The 22,296-nt window shown below is 37.5% G+C and overlaps 1 protein-coding gene across 2 annotated transcripts in view; it reads left to right on the forward strand.

The window, feature by feature from the left end:
- Nucleotides 1–3,428: 3,428 nt before the first annotated feature.
- Nucleotides 3,429–22,296, forward strand: part of DDX50 (DEAD (Asp-Glu-Ala-Asp) box polypeptide 50) — a 56,742-nt gene continuing 37,874 nt past the window's right edge. The window contains exons 1-8 of one of the 2 annotated variants that reach the window (XM_006835836.1): nt 3,429–3,622; nt 9,675–9,971; nt 12,391–12,466; nt 12,824–13,002; nt 15,061–15,178; nt 15,298–15,483; nt 15,826–15,971; nt 19,370–19,519. In XM_006835836.1, the coding sequence (XP_006835899.1) occupies nt 3,533–3,622; nt 9,675–9,971; nt 12,391–12,466; nt 12,824–13,002; nt 15,061–15,178; nt 15,298–15,483; nt 15,826–15,971; nt 19,370–19,519 (1,242 nt within the window). In that variant the 5' untranslated portion in view covers nt 3,429–3,532. The remainder of the gene's footprint in view (nt 3,623–9,674; nt 9,972–12,390; nt 12,467–12,823; nt 13,003–15,060; nt 15,179–15,297; nt 15,484–15,825; nt 15,972–19,369; nt 19,520–22,296) is intronic. The other variant, XM_006835837.1, reaches the window with a different exon arrangement.

Consider the following 22,296-nt stretch of genomic DNA (forward strand, 5'->3'; position numbering starts at 1 on the left):
TGAACATTTCATGTGTAATGGTGCCCTCTTCTGGAGTAACACCCCACTTCCCACCCTCTTCATTTAAAAATTGTTCCAAAGTAAACACTGAGATCTCTCTCTAAAGGTTAAACATTTAAAACACTAGTCCAAATAATTCCAACTAATAGCTAGATATAAGGAGCTCTGGTAGCGTAGTGGTTACGAATCGGGCTGCGAACCTTAAGGTCAGCGGTTCGAAACTACCAGCCGCTCCGCGGGAGAAAGATGAGGCTTTTACTCCCGTAAAGATTTACACCCTTGGAAACCCTGTACAGGGTCGCTATGGGTCGGACCCGACTTGATGGCACTTAACAACAACAACAACAATAGCTAGATATAAAGTTGTTTAGTTCTGGGGAGTTGATTCTGGACCCTCTATAGGGTTTGAAAAGTATAAATGTGTTCAGAGCTGTCTCCTTCCTTTTCAACCTCAAAACCATGAGCTAAAGGTGGAAAATATAAACACATCTCCATAGTACTGTTATATCAGTCAGTCTTCTGAATTTCCCTACCCTATCAGGGCAAGTATTATTGCCCCCACTTTTACAAACCCAAACAACATGTTTTAAGGTTGAGTTAGCCAAGTTCATGTGGGTAGTGATGGCCAACGCACCCTCCCTCTTCCCTTCCTTCCCCACTCCTTCCTTCCCTTCTGTACTATCAGCACTCAGTCTTTGCACTCAGTGTCTCTTGACCAATTCATAACTATCTCTTAAATTATTTCCATCTCATAGTATTTAAAAACAATTGTTAAATTCCTCATAATGTAATACTGACATATGGATGCAAAAAGCTGTGTTTGATGGCTCTTTTTACCTTCTACTTTCTGACCATGGGTTAAAGATAGAAATCTAGTCTTGTAGCTTGTGAAATAACTAAAAAGGGTCAAATTTAGATATAGTCACCTTGTTTTTAAATTTTAAAGGTCACAAAGTTTAACAAATTGGAGCCAAAAGCAAGGCAATCTTTTATAGTACTTTGGAATATAGAGGCACCCAATTGTTAACATTTTGAGAATGAAATTGTATCAGTGACTCTGGTAAGGTATTTGGAAAGTAAGATGATTTATTCATTACCTGTGCACTTTAATTCATGCTTCTTTTCTCCCACCCCAAAATCGCATCATTAGATACAAATCTCTTGAGGGAACATAAGTGAAAGAAAAAAAGTCCTCCCTCATCCCATTCCAAAGTTTTCTAAGTTCTGTGAGGGAAGATACCATTGAAAACATGTATATAATATGGTAGCCTCCACTCTATATATACGTTTCTTCCAATTTAGGCACTACTTGATCAAGTTATCTATGATTTGGTTTACTTGACCCACACTTGCCCTTCACACCTGACACAGGCAGCAGCCAGAGGTTTGGCGCAGTGAGGTTAGGGTTTAGAAGACAGGCGTTGTAGAGTATTGCAAATCACAGAAGGTTATTTTGAAAAACATTAATAAGTCTTGAACAACAGGGATCATTGAACAGTCTAGTCCTTTTCCTTTTCAGATCAGTTGTTAAGACCTGCCAAAAATAGTCCTGAGGAACCCAACAGTTTACTTAATCCACATTTAATCTTCAACTACAACATATAAACATTTCTTGATTTTCTAGTTCTGTACGTGTGACCTTCTTAGGCATATCCATATTATGACAGCATATTCTGTTGTAGGGCGACAAAAGCATTAGGGTGGTAGGAATGGGGTGGGTATGAAGGGTTGAGAGGAAAGGATTTAGGAAAGTACAAATCTAGAGACACGTTTTTGTTGTTAAAGGTCATAGTCAGTTCTGACACATAGCCACTCTGTATAGGGTTTCCAAGGAGCAGCTGGTGAGTTTGAACTGCTGATTTTGCCGTTCACACTGACCTTACAGTCTAGTGCATTATCCCACGGCGCCACACCAAAACTCCTAGATACATGGATGTTCTTACAATTTAGAAAGAGATGCACGATTTATTCCATTATATTTGGTTGAACACTGCTTGTATTCATAATACTGAATCGGTAAGACGACAGCTAGATAAATATTCTGCCCTTGACGTCAGTCTACAGCCAGCACAGAATATTTGTAACAAATTTCAGCTAGTCAGAACCCACAAACTTCATGACATACATCAATTTTGTATTTTGCTAAGACCCAAGTCTACTAAACCAGAATGCGGGCCATTATCCGGTAACTGGTTTGTGCGCATGCCTCTGTCCTCCATCTGTTTGGTTTCGTTCTCAGCTCCATAGTAGCTGGGTTGAAGAGAAAGAAATGGCTCTGAAAAGAAAGCACCAGACGAATGTAGGAAAAAATGCTAAGGAAGTAACCATCTAGATTGCTCAAAGGTTCCCAATTTTGCGTAAGGCTGCAGTTTTAAGAAAGACAGTGAATTCCCGACGGTAAAATAAAAGTTCTTAATTTACTATAAATGAATATAATCTATCGCAGGCTCCTGGAGTCTTGGTGGCGCTGTAGGAGAAACACCGGACTGTTAACCACAGGATGGGTGGTTCAAGCCCAATATCCTCGCTCCTTGGGTCACTGAATCGGAACCGACTCGACAACACTTAATAACAACATTGAGGATCATTAGACGTGCTTTCTCTCTAGCACAAATAGGTTTCTTCGGAATTTTTCTGCTGTTTTATGAGAGCATCTTTCTTCCCCAATACACTTTGGAAAACAGTTTTCAGGTTGGTGGGAGAGAAAGCACTGGTCTCGGGTCCTGACGGTGCCACTGACTGACTTTTAGACAATTCCTGTCTGGTTTAATGGGTAGTGTGAGGTGGACCGAGAATGAACGAAGACCAGCTTTCTAACAAAAACCTATGATTTCAGAGGTGGTGGTCTGGCTCCACCTTCCACCTCAAGCTCTTTGGGCCAACTCCAGACCCGACGAGGCCCACGAAGGTCAGGCCGCAGGCCTCGCGGGAAGCCGTTAGACGTTAACGCCTCGCCCCGCAAAGGGCGGGACTGCGACACGCAGCTTCCGGTGGTGACGGCTAGGCTGAGCGTGGCGTTTCCCACCGAGCACAGTACGAACTTGCCCAGGCGGTAGGCCATCGTGCGCCCAGGCCCCTCTCCAGTACCGTTGAGGGGCTTCCTAGGTCGGCAGTGCATGCTGGGAAGCCCCCGATGCGTCTTCTCTAGGCCAAGAAATTCTTTGGGGGAGGGGAACGGGACGGGAAGAAACCCAATAATTTTATGCTAATAAGTGCACGTGTACGTTATCACGATTGGCTAGAATTTTACTGTAGAAGCCAATCACTTCAGAACAAGGATGTGCCAGCGGAGATTTCTCACATTCATTGGATGGGAGGTTGAGGCGCAAGGGATGAGTTTAAACGGAAGGTCTCCCGGATTACCACCCCCCCCCCACCCCCCCCACCCCCGTGCTGCGGTGCGTGTCCCGGAAGTGATGTAGGGAGCTGGCCGGGCGGCAGCCCAGCCCCCGTTTCCTTTCACGCTGTTGCTGCCCGGTAGGTGCTGGTGGCCGCTGTGCCCAGAAGGAGGCGGCGGCGGAGGCGGAGGCTAATGATGCCTGGGAAACTCCTCTGGGGGGACATTATGGAGTTGGAGGCACCCTTGGAGGAGTTGGAGAATCAGAGGAAGGAGAGGCCAAAGGTGAGCAGCCTCTGGGCCGCGCCTCCTTTTGGGCTGCGCTGGCTTGGGCGGGAAGGGAGCTGTCCCCGATGGCCTGTCAGAACCGGGCCGGAGCATCCGAGAGCCTGTCCTCGCGCCGCCTTCAGTGCTCTGAGGTGGATCCGGGGCCTGTGCCACCTGCACAGCCCTACCTGGAAAAGGGCAGCCTTGGGCTTTGGCCCGGCCTCCCGCCGCCCAGCAGCCTTTCCCGTTGGCGCCCGTGTATTCGTTCCATCCCTCGTTCTTGAAGCAACGACACCTTTGGTTCTCGTTGACCCTCTTAAACGACAGTGAAGGGGAAGAACCGCCTTTATGTGTGTTGCTTCTCTGCCATCCCATCCTGTGTGTATGTTGGGTGTACAATCCTACACTAACAAGTCCGAGGAGGCTTAAGGAAGGGTACCTGCCGTGTGCCAGGCTGGGCTGAGCTGGGGTGGGAAGGGCTGAGTTGTATGAATAGTCCTTACTGCCAGTATGTCCATTCAATCCGCACATGTGGATAAAGTCTCATTGGTGCCAGGCTCGTTGGTGGGCACGAAGGAGTTTTAAACTCTGACTATACGAAATGGAGTATAAAAAAGGAGTCCTGCCCTCAAGGACTTGTAGGGTTGAAGAAACAGAAGAAAAACATCCCAGAGCAATGAGGAGACCACAGATGCTGTTAAGACGTACAGGTGAAATTTTACTGGCGACATTTGACCTGGAGAAAAGAAAACAGACCTGAGGAGGGTAAAATCAAAACTTCCAAATCGTCCAAGGCTGCCTTTTAACGACATCAACAACAACAATGTATTCTGATCTCAGAGCAGCACTTACCCACCGACCTTGCCACCAAGGGTAAACGCGCCATTCCATCCATGGTTGCTCCTGAAACACTTGTTTCCAAGTCATGTCAGTCGAGGTCTGGTACTAGTTTTTTTTTCTGATCACCCCAGTATGCAGTAATCTCACTCCCATTTGAAGTCTATCTTATTAGCTATTTTTATCATTCAGTTAGTATTTATGATGTGTGCATCATTGCAAACTTAGCTTAATGTTCCTGTGCATGTATTTCCCAAAGATATTTGAGGAAAATGACCCCATCTTTGTCCATTCTTGCATTTCAGTTGTTAATTGCCATCGAGTCGGATCCGACCCATAGCGACCCTATACAGGGTTTCTGAGGAGTGACTGGTGAGCTTGAACTGCTAACCTTGCAGTTCAAATGGGTTTGCATTTCAGTTGTTGTTGTTGTTAAGTGCCGTCGAGTCGGTTCCGACCCATAGCGACCCTGTACAGGGTTTCCAAGGCTGTAAATCTTTACAGGAGCAGAACGCCTCATCTTTCTCCTGCGGTAGTTTCGAACTGTTGGCCTTAAGGTTCGCAGCCCGATTCGTAACCACTACGCTACCAGAGCTCCTTTTTGCATTTCAGTATAATCTGCTAAATTGGTGGCTTTATTTTTGCAAATTGATGGCTTTCACGTTGTATATCCTCTAGAAATACTTGATTAGCTCTTTAACTACAAAAGATAACCAAAAAAGTTGGAAATGGTACCAACTAATAAAAATAGAACGTTAGTCCAACCACTCTGGAAAATAGTATGGGGCTTCCTTAGAAGGTTGGAAATAGAAATACCGTATGATCCAGCAGTTCCTCTACTTGGTATTTACCCACAAGTTCCTCTACTTGGTATCTATGAGCCATAATACTAGCAGATATATGCACATCAATGTTCATAGCAGCACTATTCACAATAGCAAAAAGATGGAGACAGCCTAAATACCCATCAGTGGAAGAATAGATAAACAAACTTTGGTACATAAACACAATGGAATATTATACTACCTTGAAGAATAATAAGGAAGCTGTAAGCCACCACATAAAATGAACCTTGGGGAAGGACATTATGCTGAGTGAAATTAGTCACAAAAGTACAAATATTGCATAAGGCCATTATTATAGAAGCTTAAGGAAAGATACCTATACTAAAAGGGTTAAGGGGAGGGGGATTCTTTATTGGTTACCAGTGGGGTAGGGCGGGGTGTTTGGGGGAGGTGGAGGGAGGCGATGGTAGAGCACAGGGTAGGGTGTAGACACATAGGTGTTGGGGAGGGCAATACACACGAAGGCGCAGGGGGGTGGAAGAACAAGGTAGATAGAGGAATGCTAAGACAGGTTTGCAGGGGTAAATGGGACAGGTAAATAGTGATACATGCTCAATTTGGAACAACAGGGCTCGGTGATACAGGAATTGAGGCATAGTCTGAAGAAGGGTATCTTATGAATATTGGGATTTGAGTGGGATAGAAAGGAATGTCGGGAAACATGATTACAGAATGCTTGTAAGCCCGTCTTCAGCCTATAACTGATTGGAATACCTAAAAGGTACAGCTTGCCCAGTGAAATAGGCCTTTTGCAGAGCCTTTGCAGTATATAGGATCTTAGGTGGAATCCTGAGCCCCATCCAGCACCTTCTGAGTTGGGACATTCCCACTAGAAAGGATAAGCAGATCTGCCTGGAACAGCTAGAGTGACATGATAACATTTTCAAAGAAACATCATCAGGAAAACCCAAAACAAAAATGGCAGTTTGATTGGCTACTACAAGAATAAGCAAGTTGTTCGCCGGGAAGCCATCAAGGCAAGAAATCAAGTCCCGTCAGGACAAAACCTACTCTAAGACTGAAACTCAAAAGGGAACACATGAGCTTGCTGGCGACATTGGTCTACTGGTGAGTGGAAGATGGGGAAAGGTAGCAATGAAGAAATGAGCTGAGTTCAACCATGTTCGTAGACTCCCGTTGACCTAGAGATGAGAGAGAGAAGAGGAATGGCTGGTTGGTCCAAAGTGTAGTGAGACCTGGGATCTCCTGAGCCCATGGACAAGGACATAGCCACAGAGGGCTAGAGCTGAGTGTGAAGCATCCAGCTGATCTGAAGTGAGGGGAGACACACAAGAACACCCAAACTTGCAGATAGTACCCATTTGACCTAGCCTTGATGGCTTAATAATCAGAACTGGACTTGAGGAACATTAAAAAGAAAACAATTTTTGTCAAAGGAAATGACTGTAAATTGCTATAATGTGATGAACTTGAGCTTTATTCATGGAGATAGTAGCTCAAAATACCAACAGAGGGAAGGAGTCTTCACATCAAGTACACAGGGTAGATAGGGGTGGACAACTCAGACATTGGTTACCTAAAATGAGGGGTGGTGATAAAGGCACAAAGTGACTGGCTTACAAGATTTCAAGAGGGAGTGTAGTATAGGAGTGTGTGTGTGTGGGTGGGTGGGGGGGAGATAGAGTCGCTACTGAATAGTTTTCATCTTGTCTAGATGGGTTTGGTAAAAGAGATGAGGATAAGATTTTTATGATTCAATAGTGAGTAATTGTTATCATGACTAAATGTGACTGTCACATTTGTAAAGGTAGAAGTTTTATAACAAAAACTGGGGAGTAATTTTACAGTCCAGAAACAGAGGACCCTAGGAACATCAAGGGATAAGAGCATAACCAGAATGTGGAACCTTATTCAGAGAAGCGTTTGATATCAGAGATGGAGGCAGAGATGGGGACATGGATGGAGAGAGGGAAGCAGCTGAGGACTTTAGATTCATGGAAAAAGAGGGAGTGAGAGCTGGTGGCCAGGATGCAGACTTGCAGAATGTGCCTTTTGGTGGTATAAATTATACCTGAGTGTTTAAAAAAAATTTTTTTTAAGCTAAAATGAATAGCGAGAAATACTGTTAACTGATGGTACATGGAGGGGATTATAATCATTGTAATGAAACAAAGCATATGGTTTGTTGAATGTAAACTGATTATCTGCCCTGTAAAGTTTCACTCAATTCAGTGTTTTTTCTCACCTTGAGATGTTGCTGGGCTTGGACCTAGAGGTCTGACTTTCCCTTACTTCATCTTCTCCCTGAAGTATAGGGCCCAGGAGCAATGCAAACCTCAAGGTTGACTATAAATAAACCTTGTTTTTCCATACAGCCTATTGGTGTGGGGAGATGTGGGACTAGTTTATTTAACTAAAGATAAACTGCTGTAACATAACTATATAACTTATATTTATGCAAAGCTCTATTGACTACAGATTTTCATAGCAACTTTATACAAAGCTCTATAGATAGAAAATTTCATAGCAACTCTTATTTTATGGATGAGAAAAGTATGTAAAAGTAATCTTAAAAATTGTATACTTTATTGTGAAAATTGTGCTGGTAGCTTTCACTATTACTGGTTACTCTTTGTTGCCTTTGTTGAGTTGATTCTAACTCATGGTGATTCCATGTGTTACAAAAGTAGAACTGCTTGGTAAGATTTTCAAGGCCATTCAAGGCTGTGACCTTTCAGAAACAGATCACTAGGCCTGTCTCCCTCCGCTGTGGATGGGTTCTCTAACCACCAGTGTTTTGGCCAGTAGTTTATTGCTTAGCCATTTATGCTAACCAGGGACTCCTTTTTGTCCTATCTTTTATCTACTATCTTTTTGTTCTTTCAAACATCTGATCAAGTAATTCTGAAGTTACATTAAATTTGCAGATCATTTCTTGTAGACTGCAAATATTAATATACTGCCACTAGTGATTTTGACATTTTAGCATTAAAAGTGGAGAATATTCCACTAAAAAATTTATTAACTAAAAAAAAATTTTTTTTTAAACTTTCCAGGATTACTGATATACATGTTTTTCCACGGGAGTGTTAAGAGTTGGAGTTTTTGATGAACTGTGTAGTTTTCTTGTCATTACCTATTAATTATTGAATTTCAGGAAGGACCATAGTATGAAAAGAGCATAAGTTGGATTTCTAGCACTTCTACCTGCAGAAAATTCCTTTTATTAAAAAAATTTTTTTTTTTTAATTTTGGAGTCTTTGGCAAATTACTTAACTTCTAAGAAAATTTCCATTGCCTCATGTGTAAAATCGCAAAGGTAATGCTGGCCAACCATCCCTTAATCCAAAATCCTTGGAGGCTAGATGTGTTTTGGAATGTAAAATTTTGAGTATTTTTAGAAGATAATGCCCCTTATGAGTCCTGGTGTGTTGCCACAGGATAAGCACTCGATTGCAAGATTTGCGGTTCAAACTTGCCAGCCATTCCTCAGAAACCCTATAACAGGGTCACTGAGTTAGAACTGAATCATGGCACTTAACAACAATACCCTTTAAAGGGTTGGGGCTGCGACCTTTAATTAAATACCTTAATATTAAATATTCATACCAAAGGGGATGAATAAAGATTATAAATTGCCTTACATTAATTCAGGTCAAATTTTGCCACATATGAGTTCAGATCAGGTAAGTTATGTCTTTAAATCAATTACAAAAAAAACTTTCAGTTTTCAGAGCTTTTTGGATATTGGAATTTCAGATAAAGGATTATGAACCTTTACAACTGAGTCACGGCAGTAGTTGGAAGTCCCTTATGGAGTCCTGGTGTGGTGCTGTGAGTTAATGCGCTGGACTGAAAAGTTGATTTGAACTGCAAGGTTGGCGGTTCAAGCTCACCAGTCAATCCTTGGAAACCCTATTTAGGGTGACTATGGGTTGGAAATGAACTGATTGCACTTGACAACAACAATAATATCTCTTATGGATTGTTGTGAAGATTTAAACAAGATAAGCTGAAAGCACCTTACACAAAAGGTGCTCAATGTTATCTTTTGCAGCTGTTCACTTTTTGTTTATTTAAAAATTGATAAATATTGAATTTTCTTTCTTTTTCTGAGAATGTTATGAGGGTAGTTCACAAAGTCCATGGAAAATTCCATTATCTTTTCATTCACTTTTTGAAACTTTGTGTTTTAATTTCCCTTTAATATTATGATATGATTAGGGAGGGTACAGAGACTGGGTCCTGAGATGAGAAAGATAGGTTAAGACTTTGCATTTAGCTCCATGGAATCAGTCTAGATTTCTGCCAGATAGGTTTTCAAGATAACTGGTCAATTGAGTTTTACTGGTTTAGGAATTATGCTTTGCAGTCTTAAAATGTAAGACCTAAAACCAGCTTGTCGTTGCTGTTTTTTTCTACCACAGAATGATAGAAGGAAGTCAAGGCATCATTATGATTCAGATGAGAAATCAGAAACAAGAGAAAACGGTGTTACAGATGATCTGGACGCTCCAAAGGCCAAAAAAACGAAAACGAAAGAGAAGCTAAATGGAGACACTGAAGAAGGATTTAATAAACTGACAGATGAATTCTCTAAGTCTCATAAGTCAAGAAGAAAAGACCTGCCTAATGGTGATATTGATGAATATGAAAAAAAATCAAAGCGAGTATCATCCTTAGATAGTTCTACTCATAAATCAAATGACAATAAACTAGAGGAGGTATGGATAACTTTTGTTTTTGCATTTGACGTGATTTTTTAAAATACAGGCTGATCTAATTTTTAGGCGAATCAGAGCTGATTGTATTCTATAATATTTCCTGTGCAGTCTAGAATACATTCTTGGACTCACTGCTTTTGCTAGTAGTTGTTAGAGTAGATAATTTATTTCACAGAATTTGTTCATTTTACAGTAGTCCTATAGCAGAGTATAGTCTGTTGTTAAGTGGCGATGAGTGTGTTCCAATGCATAGTGGCCCTGTATAGGGTTTCCAGGGCTGTAAATCTTTCAGAACAGAAAGTCTCAGATTTTTTCTCATGGATCAGCTGGTGGGTTTGAACTGCCAACCTTGTGGTTAGCAGTCCAGCTTATCCCACAGCGGCGCACCAGTGCTCTAGAGTTTATCTAGGTATTATAAATTTTCAGTATAGTACTCAGGTCTTCAGAAAGAAAACAGTTTTATATTTTGATAATAATTCTAAATGTTTAATTTGAATAATTATTGATAATTTAAGTATACTTGAACTTCATTAAATGTGTGCTCTTTAGGAATGGGGCTTTGGAAAAAGTTTTGAGTCCTTTCTTTTCGTACAACGAGGTGCATTTTTATTTGTGAGTTTGCTATTTGCCAAGAAACACATGTCAATATGTTCGCTGAATAAGGCCCTACGAATCTTCTGTTTCTGTAAAAGTTTGAAAGCCTTGAAAACCCTCTACAGAGTTCCTCTGAGTCTAAACTGACTCCACAACAACACTAATGGAAGGTACAGGTTGCTTCTTGTTCTGTTGGAATTTTGCCTGGTACAGTGCTCTGTAATATAATAGGCGAAAGTGTTCATTATTTTGGTAAAATTCTGTTGTTAAATGCCTTTGAGTCGGTTCTGACCAATAACGACCCTGTATAAGGTTTCTGAGGAGCAACTGGTGAGCTTGAACCACTGACCTTGCACCTCAAACTGACTTTGCAGTCCAGCACATTAACCCTCAGTGCCATACCAGGACTCCACTAGTGTTTAGGAATTTTATTTCTAGGAATTTAAGGAGATAATTGTAAGATGTGTAAAGATGTAGGTGTAAGTATTCTTATCGCAGTAACATTGCTGACTATAGTAAAAAATTTAAAGCCTCCGTATTTCTGGTAGTAAACAGTTTATTTAATAAAACATTGTTATATGCATGCCATAGCTATCACAAGGGATGTAGAACACTAGAAAGCTATTCAGTATATTCTGTTAAATGAAAAATTGACAAAATAATAATACAGAATAATCTTTTATTTTAAATATTTGTGCCTAGGTAAGAATTGGATCAGTGTGTTTCAAATGTGGTTTTAGATACCTAGATTATAGATGTGGTGGTGGTTACATGCCGAGGAGTTAGTTCCGACTCATAGCGACCCTGTACAGGGTTTCTGAGGCTGTAAATCTTTATGGGAGCAGAAAGCCTCATATTTCTCCCGCCGAACAGCTGGTAGTTTCCAACTGCTGACTCTGAGGTTGGCAGCCCGAATCGTAACCACTACACTACCAGAGCACCTTTAGATTATAGGTACATTTTTTAAATTGCTTATCTCCAGTTTCTAAAAATTCTACAATGAAAATTATTACTTTGGTGATAAACATGTTTTGTTTTAGTCTTAAAACAATAATAGCATTGAAGTTTGTTTAAATAGCTTACAATTTTAATTTTGGTATTAATTTAATTTGGTATTAATTCTGGTTCTCAGTTTGTTGTTGTTGTTGTTAAGTGCCTTCGAGTCGGTTCCGACCCATAGGCCTGAGTTATTTTTTACAGCCATTTGCTAATCCTTACTTGTTGATATTATTTATATCTGGGTAGAAGGTTTAGATTAAGGAGCTGTGGTAGTGTAGTGGTTATGGGTTGGGCTGCTAGCTTTCAGGTCAGCACTTTGAAACTGCCAGCCATTCCTTGGGAGAAAAACAAGGCTTTCTGCTCCTGTAAAGATTTACAGCCTCAGAAACCCTATACTGGGTCACTCCAACACCACAGCAAACCACTACCACCAAGATTTAGATTATAAAAAATATATTTTTTGTTACATTAATCAAATGGAGATATATTTTCATTTACACACTAGATTTAATTCTAAAAGGAAATTTATTTGTGAATTAAACATTTTTAAAACATGACCACCTAGTATAAAATAAAGTCAAGCAATACAAAAAAGAAAGAAAAAATTTGGGAACACGTTCAAATAATCTTGCTATTTAAAGGGCTACTTTTTAAATGTATCTTGTAAACTAATGTATTGCAATATTGAAAGTACTAACTAAAATTTCTTTATTAGGTCATTTAGTAAAATCAAACAGAAGAATAAACAAAGGGAAATGAGTAAAAAATTTTAAATACCTGATCAATATGGACTATATTATTTAGAATTTTTATTTCATTTTGACAGACTCTAACACGTGAACAGAAAGAAGGAGCTTTCTCCAATTTTCCTATTGCTGAAGAGACTATTAAACTTCTAAAAGGTACTCAGAATTTTAATGGATTTGAGCAATTAGAAATAAACTAGATTTCATCAAGTTTAGTGTCCTTCCTAGCAGGATGGAGATTTTAAAAACCACAGCTTTTTTCTAAATACAGTTATTTCTGTATCATCCTTGTCAGTTTTCTGACCCATTTTTGAACTTAGAGAATTACATGTATTCTTCAGAAGTTCAGACCCTCTTTTTATAGTCCCTCTTTGGGGTAGGGATAACTATAATTTTCACTAATTGGTATGTCTTTTAGGTGGACATGAGGGGTCAGGATTGTTATTTTCACACAAATTTTTTTGTTTTTTCTTAATGCTAGCCTTAAAGAAATACTTACATGTTGTTTCACAGGTCGAGGGGTAACATATCTCTTTCCCATTCAAGTGAAGACCTTTGGTCCTGTTTATGAAGGAAAAGATTTAATTGCTCAAGCACGGACAGGAACAGGAAAAACATTCTCTTTTGCCATCCCCTTGATTGAAAGACTCCAAAGAAATCAAGAGACAATTAAAAAAAGCCGTTCACCAAAGGTAACCTTTATAGGAAGTAAAAACTTTAAACATTATTCTAACAGAAAAGGGAGCCTTAAAGAGAATTTATTAGCTTTAAGTTCAAGTACTGCTAAGATAGAAAAATTAACCTTTGGCATAAGGTAAAAATTTGGGTCCTAAAACAAAAACTTGCTAATTGTAATATAACAAAACCTCAAGCAAACAATTGAAGTGGTCATTGCATTTTTATGTAGGTCTATAGACACAACTTTGTATATTTTGAAGCCAGCATTTCATACTTTAAAAATCTGAACAGTTAATAATGAAATATTGGTGTCCTTATTTCTTCTTTGTCCTCAGTCCTGCCTTTGCTTTTAAACAGTGAATATTTGCTGTAAAAGATATTTACTCATTTATTTGGACATTTAGTAAATATTCAATATTCATTTAGTAATAAAAGCGTTTACTTTTAAATGGTAAAGGACCCCTGGTTGAGCACTGGGTCAAGTATTGGCCTGCTAACCACAGTTGAGGCTGTCTGCTTTCATAAAGCTTTCCAGTCTTGGAGACTCGAAGGAGTAGTTCTGCTCTGTCCTAGATGGTCATTATGAGTCAGAATGGACTCAATGGCAAAGTGTTTGGTTGGTTTGGATTTAAATAACAGTTTAATTTGCTATAAAGTGGTATTTACTAATTTATTTTGTCTTTTAGAAAATATTCAGGGTTTAGTAAATATTCTAATGTTATTTCACTGGTTGACTTTTAAAAATAATGTAGGCATGATATTGCTAATTTCTGTGTTGGGATGCTGGGTTCCCGTGTTCATTTATAATTAATAAAGAACATAAGGGAACTTAGTGATGTTATAGACATTATAAAATGTAAAGACATTATAAAAGCAAATTCACATATGTGAATGTAATTAAGTCATAATAGTCTTCGATAAACTATTCCAGATTAATTTGGCTGTCCTGGTTTATAGGTCAGATCTTTTTGGAGAGTTCCACTCCTTAGGTGAAATTAGATACAGAAAGCAATCTCAGTACCACATTTAAAAGCTTTTTTGTTAGAAAGATATTACTGGAGATTTCAGCCTTAGGAGTTCTGCTTGATTCTGGATAGGACTCTCTACTTTTCTAAGACTCAGGTCCATCACCTATAAAATTGGGTTAGTAATGCCAACTTTTAAGGGTTTTAGAAGAGGATTAAATTAAATAATTCATGTAAAGCATTTAGTGGCTGGCACAGTGTGAACATTCATTTGTTTAACAAATTTTTTTGATATCTTTTATGTGCCAGACCCTGAAGTGCAAGGGATGCAGTAACTAAAGCTGCCATAAATCCTTGTCTTTTTGAAATAAGTGAAATAAGAGTAAATATGTATGTATTTGGTACCTAAACGTTAAAGAAATAACATCAGCGATGTATTTGGTACCTAAACGTTAAAGAAATAATATATGCATTTTAGTAGATGTGCTAGATAGCAAGCAAATAAGTGGAATATAAATATTTGAGATGATAAGTGCTAAGATGAACAAAATAAAGTAAAAAGGGAGGTGAGGTGATGGAACATAAAAACAGGGATGAGACTTGCACTGAGAAAGTGACTTTGAGAAAGAGACATGAAGGAGTGTGGGAACTTGTAATAATTACAAGCCACTGACTGGTGCAAACAGTTTATTAAGTATGCTTGGCTACTAAACAAAAGGTCCGAGGTCCCTAGCTACCAAGAGGTGTTTTGAAGGAAAGGCCTGGCAGCCGATTTCCAAAAATTCATCCATTGAAAATCTTGTGGTTCATAGTTCTACTCTGATAAACATAGGGTCATCCATGAGTCAGAAGTGCTTGATGGCAACTCTTTATTGTGCTGTTGTTATTAGTACTCTGTCTTTAAATATTTAAACAGCATCGATGTTGAGATTCCCTGGTTTTAAATGCTCTTTAAAAATGTCTTCTCATGTATGATTGGTTGAATGTGATGATCTTGTCTGTAAACCTTCACTCAGTTCACAATAAAAAGTTTTTAAAAAAAATGCCTTCTCAGTTTGAATTTTGAAGTCTGGAAAATTGTCTTCTTTTTTAAAATTGTTTGCTTAGGTACTCGTTTTGGCTCCTACAAGGGAACTGGCAAACCAAGTAGCCAAAGACTTCAAAGATATAACTAGGAAACTCAGTGTGGCATGTTTTTATGGTGGAACATCATATCAAAGCCAAAGTGAGTAAATATGTATGACAATAACTCAGCGATGTATTTGGTACCTAAACATTAAATAACTCATTTAAAAATGCATATTTGATTTTACTTACATTGCTGACTTTTCTGTCCTCTCACAGTTAATCATATTCGAAATGGCATTGATATCTTGGTTGGAACCCCTGGTCGTATCAAAGATCATCTGCAGAGTGGCCGATTGGATCTTTCTAAGCTGCGTCATGTTGTCCTTGATGAAGTGGATCAAATGTTAGATTTAGGTTTTGCTGAACAAGTTGAAGACATTATCCATGAATCCTACAAAACTGGTATATCTTAATTCAAAATAAGCACGATAACACCTTTTTCTGATCTATAAGTTTGTGGATATTTTACTTCATAATTTTTATTCTATTAGCCCCTAGTGTTCTAACAAAACTAAAATAATTTCTTGTTCTCTTAGTGGCTTTCTCCTGGGTTCAGTTTTTTTTAATATTAATCTCCAGTTTTGAAAGTTGAAAGTTTTAATAGTTGCAATGAAACCTACGTATTAAAATCTCACCCCTTTTTTTTGATTTTTTTATTATTTCTTTAAAATATGGGAGGAGTTTTAAGAGGTGGGTACATCACAGAATGATAAGAAAGTATTGAATTCTTTTTGTTTATTTAAGATTCTGAAGACAATCCTCAGACTTTACTTTTTTCTGCAACTTGCCCACAGTGGGTATACAAAGTTGCAAAAAAATACATGAAATCCAGATATGAACAGGTTGACCTTGTTGGAAAAATGACTCAAAAGGCTGCAACTACTGTGGAAGTAAGTAGTTTTCCAGCATGATAGATTTTAGCTGATATTTACTTTTAAAGTTTGTTGAAGCTAAACTTAAGTTTTGGGTACCTAAATTAAGCCATGATCTTTCTTTTTGCTCTTAGTCAATTAGGAGATACCTATGTGTAAGATTAAAGAGCAGAATAAAATAAACAGGAAAATAAAGTATGTGAAGAATCAAGTTCTAACAGATTTATATGCAGCCATAGAGGCAGACCTCAAAGGGTTTAGAATGTGAGAAGGGAGTAAATTTGTGTAGGTTAGGAAAGGATAATACTGGAATAATTTGGTAAAGCTTCGGTTAAAAAAGTCAGATTCTCTGTGCATAGTCCATAACAAAAAATTTCCAGAAAGATTAAAAAAGTTAAGTCTTTAAATAATTGAAAGCAAATAGATATTAATATGTATTCGATTTCATGAGAGAGAAAGGACTTTCTAAACCAAGTCAGGAGAATAAACCTTAAAGGAAAAAGTTGATAATTTGCACTCCATTAAAATATTAGCCAATTCTGTATTAAAAATTTATATATTAAAGACAGTATTTGTACCGTTTGTAATCATGTATATCATTTTTTCCCATGTAATAAATGTACTTATGAGGCAGCTTTAAAAAGTTTGTGGAAAAATTCCATTATTTTTTCATTCCTTTTTTCCATGAACTTTTTGGAGCCTTTTCGTAGATATGTACATAGGAAAAAGGGAAGATCTAAATTAATAATACAGTAATCTATAGAACACAATGCAGTGACTTAGAGTGAAAAGTTTTCAGAGTAATATGTATAGACTCATACTTTTTTTGTTACAATTACACAAGTAATGGTAATTGTGGATGCCTTTACTGACCCAATGAATATGAAAAGCATAGAGAAGTAGCTATTACTTTAAATTACTGAAGGTTGTCTTTTATAAAATATGCTACAGTTTGTCTTTTCATGTATTGATGGACATTAGGTATTTACATTAATATACAAGAACAGGTTGGAAAAATGAACATTAAATTGATGATAATTACTTTTGGGAAGGGGACGACTATTTTAGTATGGGAAGGTCAAAAAAAGCTTTGGAGTTTTTTGGAATGGTTCAAAATTTTGTAATAAGAATGTAAAATGTATCAGTGTAAGAATTATTAAGGATATTTTCAAATGTATAAAAATAGAGTAGTATAAGGAAGCTGTTGGAACCATAGCCCCATACCTTTCTCACTCTGCATTGAAAGCGATCCCAGTCCTCGTTTCATCTAACATGACTGCATATGTTTCTGAAAGCATAAGGACTCTTCAAAAACCAGCTAAAACAACCGTAAAGTCATTATCACAGCAGAAAAAAAGAAATCCTTAATCCTATCTAACATCTAATGTGCACACTGACCTGTTTGTTTTTTATTTTTTTAAAATAATTAGCTTGAATTTGGATCTGAATAAGATCCTTACATTGCCACTGGGTTGATATGCATCTTAATCCTTTGAAGCTGTAAATTTTTCAATCTCTTTTTATCCTCTGCAGTTTTGCTGAAAAATACTGATAATTTGTCTTAATTTCCAAAGCCTTAATATTGCTGATTTTTGCATCCCTATCAGTCAGAATTCATGGTAGTTAGTTAATTACCATGGGAGAAGGATGAGCAATCTTCTATAGATTTACAGCCTTGGAAACCATATGGGTACATTCTAGTCTGTTTTGTGTCATAGCTATGAGTCAGAATTGACTAACAGTTTTGGTTTGGTGTTACTTAACATGCTTTTCTGTCTCATTTTCTCTGTGAGTTGATAAGTTGAAAGGCTTGTATTTTTTGGTGGGAGAATGGAGAGAAGAGCAAGACTTTGTCATAGGTGGTGCAAATGAGTCTTAATTTTCTTTGCGCTTTTCTCTATCAGACATTTTATAATTATGTATGTTGACTTTTTTTAAAAAAACAGTTTTGTTACAACATAATGTACTTTAAAATACACAAATTAAAATTGCACAGTTTTAAGTTTTTTCTTAACATATTAATCATGAAAAATTTGAAACATTAAGCAATATTAAAATAATTTTCCAGCGGACATTACTCATATGCCTACCTTTTAGATACTACCATTAACATTTTGTTGGATTTGCTTTATCATGTTTATTTTTTTTTATGCATTTCAAAGTAAATTGCAGAAAGTGGTATACTTTTCCATAAGTGTTCTTGCCATGTGTACCTATTTGCAATTAAAAAAAATTTTCTTATGTTTTGAAATTTAAAAAATTGAGGTAAAATTCACATAACAGCTAACACTTTTAAGGTGCATAATTCAGTGACATTTGCAATATTATACAACCATCACTGCTATTCAGTTCCAAAATATTTTCTTTACCCCAGAAGGGATCCCCATACTCAATGATGTGTTATTCCCCGCTGTCTCTGGCAACCACTAATCTGCTTTCTGTTTTTGTGGATTTTCCTTTTCTGGATATTTTGTATAAATGGGGCCATCCTGTTGTGTGATCTTTTGTGTCTGTCTTCTTTCACTTAGGGTAATGTTTTTGAGGTTCCTCCATGTAATGTTTGAAATTTTTTGAAGTTTCATGCAGTTAAATATAAGATCTTAAGTATATATTTGCTAAATTTTTATAAATTCATACATTTGATAAACTATACTCCTGTCAAGATAAAGAATATTAACATCAGTCCAGAAAGATTCCTTATGCTTCTTCCCTGTCAATCCCCCAATCCAGAGGCAACCATTGTTCTGATAGATGAGTTGTACATGTTTTAAGCCTTCATATAAATGGATTCGTACTATATGTACTGTATTAGAGAGTTTCATGTGTCAGAAGGTGGTCCCTTTCCATTGCTGAAAACTTGTTTACTGTCCATTTATAAGCAGCCCTGGTGGTACAGTGCATTAAGCATTGGGCTGCTGAACTATAAGCTTCCAACCCACCAACTGCTTTGTCGGCAAAAGATGAGACTCTGTTCCCTTAAAGATTTACAGTTTTGAAAAACCTACACAGCAGTTTTTATTTTGTCCTTTAGGGTAATTATGAGTCAGAATTGAGTTGATGGTAGTAGGTTGACCCATTGCATCTGTTACAATTTGTTTATCCTTTCATGAATTGATAAACATTTGTATTGCTGCTGTTGTTGTTAAGTGCCATCGAGTTGGTTCTGACCCGTAGTGACTCTTTATAGGGTTTTCGAGGAGTGGTTGGTAAGCTTGAACCACCAACCTTGCACTTCAAACCGACTTTGCAGTCCAGTGCATTAGTGTATTTACCTTTTAAATGGGGTTAGGGAGAATTGATGTCTTAGAATCTCTCAGAAAAGCCCATTCTTGACAACATAGAAAAAAATGTTCAGGAAAAATACTTTTAATTAAAATACATTCGTTGAAACTTATTTGACATTTTCTTTCCTTAAGCATTTGGCCATCCAGTGCCATTGGTCTCAGAGGCCAGCAGTTATTGGAGATGTTCTTCAAGTGTATAGTGGATCTGAAGGGAGAGCTATTATTTTCTGTGAAACCAAAAAGAATGTAACTGAAATGGCCATGAATCCCCACATAAAACAGGTAATTTTTTAAAAATGTTTTTTCTAATAAAGGTTATAGGGATGAATCACTGAACAAAAGTAATACTGTGGGTTTTTTTGGTTTTTAAATGTTTTATTGTGAATTGTGTGGTAGTCTACATGGGAGAACATTAGATTTACATTCATTCTATCATCTATCGTTTAATTGGCATAGTTACCACCCCGTCCATGCATCCTCACCTAACCAAAGGGTGTACCCTGTAAGCCTGTACCCACCTACCACAGTCCTCAGCCCCTTTCCCTCTCCGGATCCCAAGTCCCCAGCCACACCATCTCTTGACGTCATCTTCTGTGCCTCCATCTCAGGCCTCACTGCTTCTGTGGGTAGGATCCCGCTCTCCACTTTAATACTGTGTTTTTGACCAGGTGTAATAGGCATTCTCAGAATTGAGTCTAGAAATAATTGTAATCCGTCTCGTGATTTGTGATTTGTTAAGTCAGGGTAGAATTTTGCCAGCTTTTACCAGAAACTTTTTATGATCTTGAAAATAAAATACAAAAGTTGAAAGTAAATGAGATCTATGGGTATGAGTGAGTGACATGGGTTTTAGAGTTTTTGTTAGAAAAAGAATCATAAGTATATGTTTGTAAAATTTCAAAGATATCCAAAAGTCTATAAAATAGTGTAATGCATTCTTATATATTCATTTCCTAACTTCAGCACTTAACATATCTGTATGTCCATCCACATCCCTCTCCTGAATTATTTGATGAAAACTTTAGATACTATCTTTTATTCATAAATAGTTTAATGCATATCTGAAAAAGAAAAGATCATTTTTTAAAAACTTTTTATTGTGAATTGAGTCAAGGTTTACAGAGCACTTTGCTTCACTACATGCTTGCAGTCCCCTCCGTTTATCAACAGTTAACAGCATTTACCTTTATTTATTTTAACTACTGAATTCCTCACTGTGTCTCTACTACCTTCATCTTTCCTCTGCTAACCTGCCTCTTGTCGTATATTGCCTACTGTTACCCATGTTAACATGTGTGTCCTCTAGCCCATAAATAATTTCCCCTTATCCCTCCCAAACTCACCCTCCTGCCCCCAACCATCATATATTGTTTCTTTTCTTGAGAAAACCTTTTTCTAATATTGGTTTCATACAGTGTTTGCTCTTTTGTGATTGATTAATTTCACTCAGCATATTGTCCTCTAAGTTTAACCATGTTGTGAGGTGTTACACAGATTGATCATTATTCTTCAGTGTTTCATATTATTCCATTGTGTGTATGTGCCAAAGTTTGTCTAAACATTTTTCTGTTGATGGTCATTTAGGCTCTCGCCATCTTTTTGACATGTTGGCTGTAGACAGCATATTGAAGGATCCTATTTACTTACCCATTCTGTTCTTTTTATCTATTGACTGGTACATCGATCCATTTCCATTTAGTGTAATTATCAATAGATATGAATTGATTGTTACCATTTTTCTGTGTGTGTGTTTTTTGTAGGGCTGCTGGATTGGTTGGTCCACATAATTTTCTATGCTAAAGTCATTTTGTTTGTGGGTTTTCTTTTGTGCTAATGTTTACTAGATCTTACTGATTTTCCTCTTTTTAATTTTGATGTGAACGTGTATTATATTTCTTTGAGGTTACCCTGTAATTTATTTTTTCCGTGCTTAAAAGTCTATTTTATCTTGAATCCACTTGACTTCTTTGCCATTTGAAAGTTCTGTATCTGAACTTTCTTTTTTTTTGTTTCCTTTTTTTGCTTTGTAGTTGACTTTTGCTAGGATACATTGATATGTCTGCTTCTGTGTTTTCAGTTTTTTAAGTTAGTTTTTAACTTTTTAATTTAAATTAAATTTTTTTTCTTAAGGTCAGTTTTTACTTGGTTTTCCGGTAAAAGAAATACTTTCTAAATTGTACACAACTACACACACACACATACACATTGGAAAACAGTTTCTCTGTAGGAGAAAGTTGAGTCTTAAGGCTCCTGCAAAAATTTAGAGCCTTGGGAACCCCTACACAGGGTGGCTATGAATCAAAACTAACTTGTCAAACTTTAAAAACAACAACATAGTTCTAGTAAGGAGTCTTGGCTAATCAGTAAGCCATCAGTTCAAACCCACAACCCACTGCATGGGAGAAAGATATGACAGTCAGCTTCCATAAAGAGTACAGCTTTAGAAACCCTATATTGTTGTTGCTGTTAAGTGCTGCTGTCTTGTCAGTTCTGACCCATAGCAACCCTGTATATGGTTTCCGAGGTGCGACTGGTGAGCTTGAACTGCCAACCTTGTTGTTCAAATTGACTTTGCAGTCCAGCGCATTAACTCACAGTGCTATACTAGGACTCCTTAGAAACCCTATAGGGCAGTTTTACTCTTGTCCTGTAGAGAAGGTTCCTATGGTTGGAATCAACTCTGTGGCACAACAATAACAACACTGTTCTAGTCTTTGTGGATATGTGAATCACAGATATTTCTCTAGATTTGGGCATTATTAAAAATTAACTGTGAAGACCTAGTTCTGTGTCTGTCCTTCTGGCCACAAACTATCAAGCCCATTAATTAAAAAAATGAATTATCTCCTAGATACTCATACTCACCTTATCTCCAACTTTTCTTATTGGTGAGTGATACATCTACCCATAGCCTAATCTAGGCATTTATATATCACCCTTGACTTTTCTTATCATTCCCCATTCAGTTTATTACAGTGTATTTTAAAATTCAATTTCCTATAATTCAAGACTGTCCATTTCTCTCATATTCCAGTTACAGAAGCTCAAAGTTTAGGAGG

Source organism: Chrysochloris asiatica, unplaced genomic scaffold, assembly GCF_000296735.1.
Source record: "Chrysochloris asiatica unplaced genomic scaffold, ChrAsi1.0 scaffold00020, whole genome shotgun sequence".
Lineage (NCBI taxonomy): Eukaryota > Metazoa > Chordata > Mammalia > Afrosoricida > Chrysochloridae > Chrysochloris > Chrysochloris asiatica.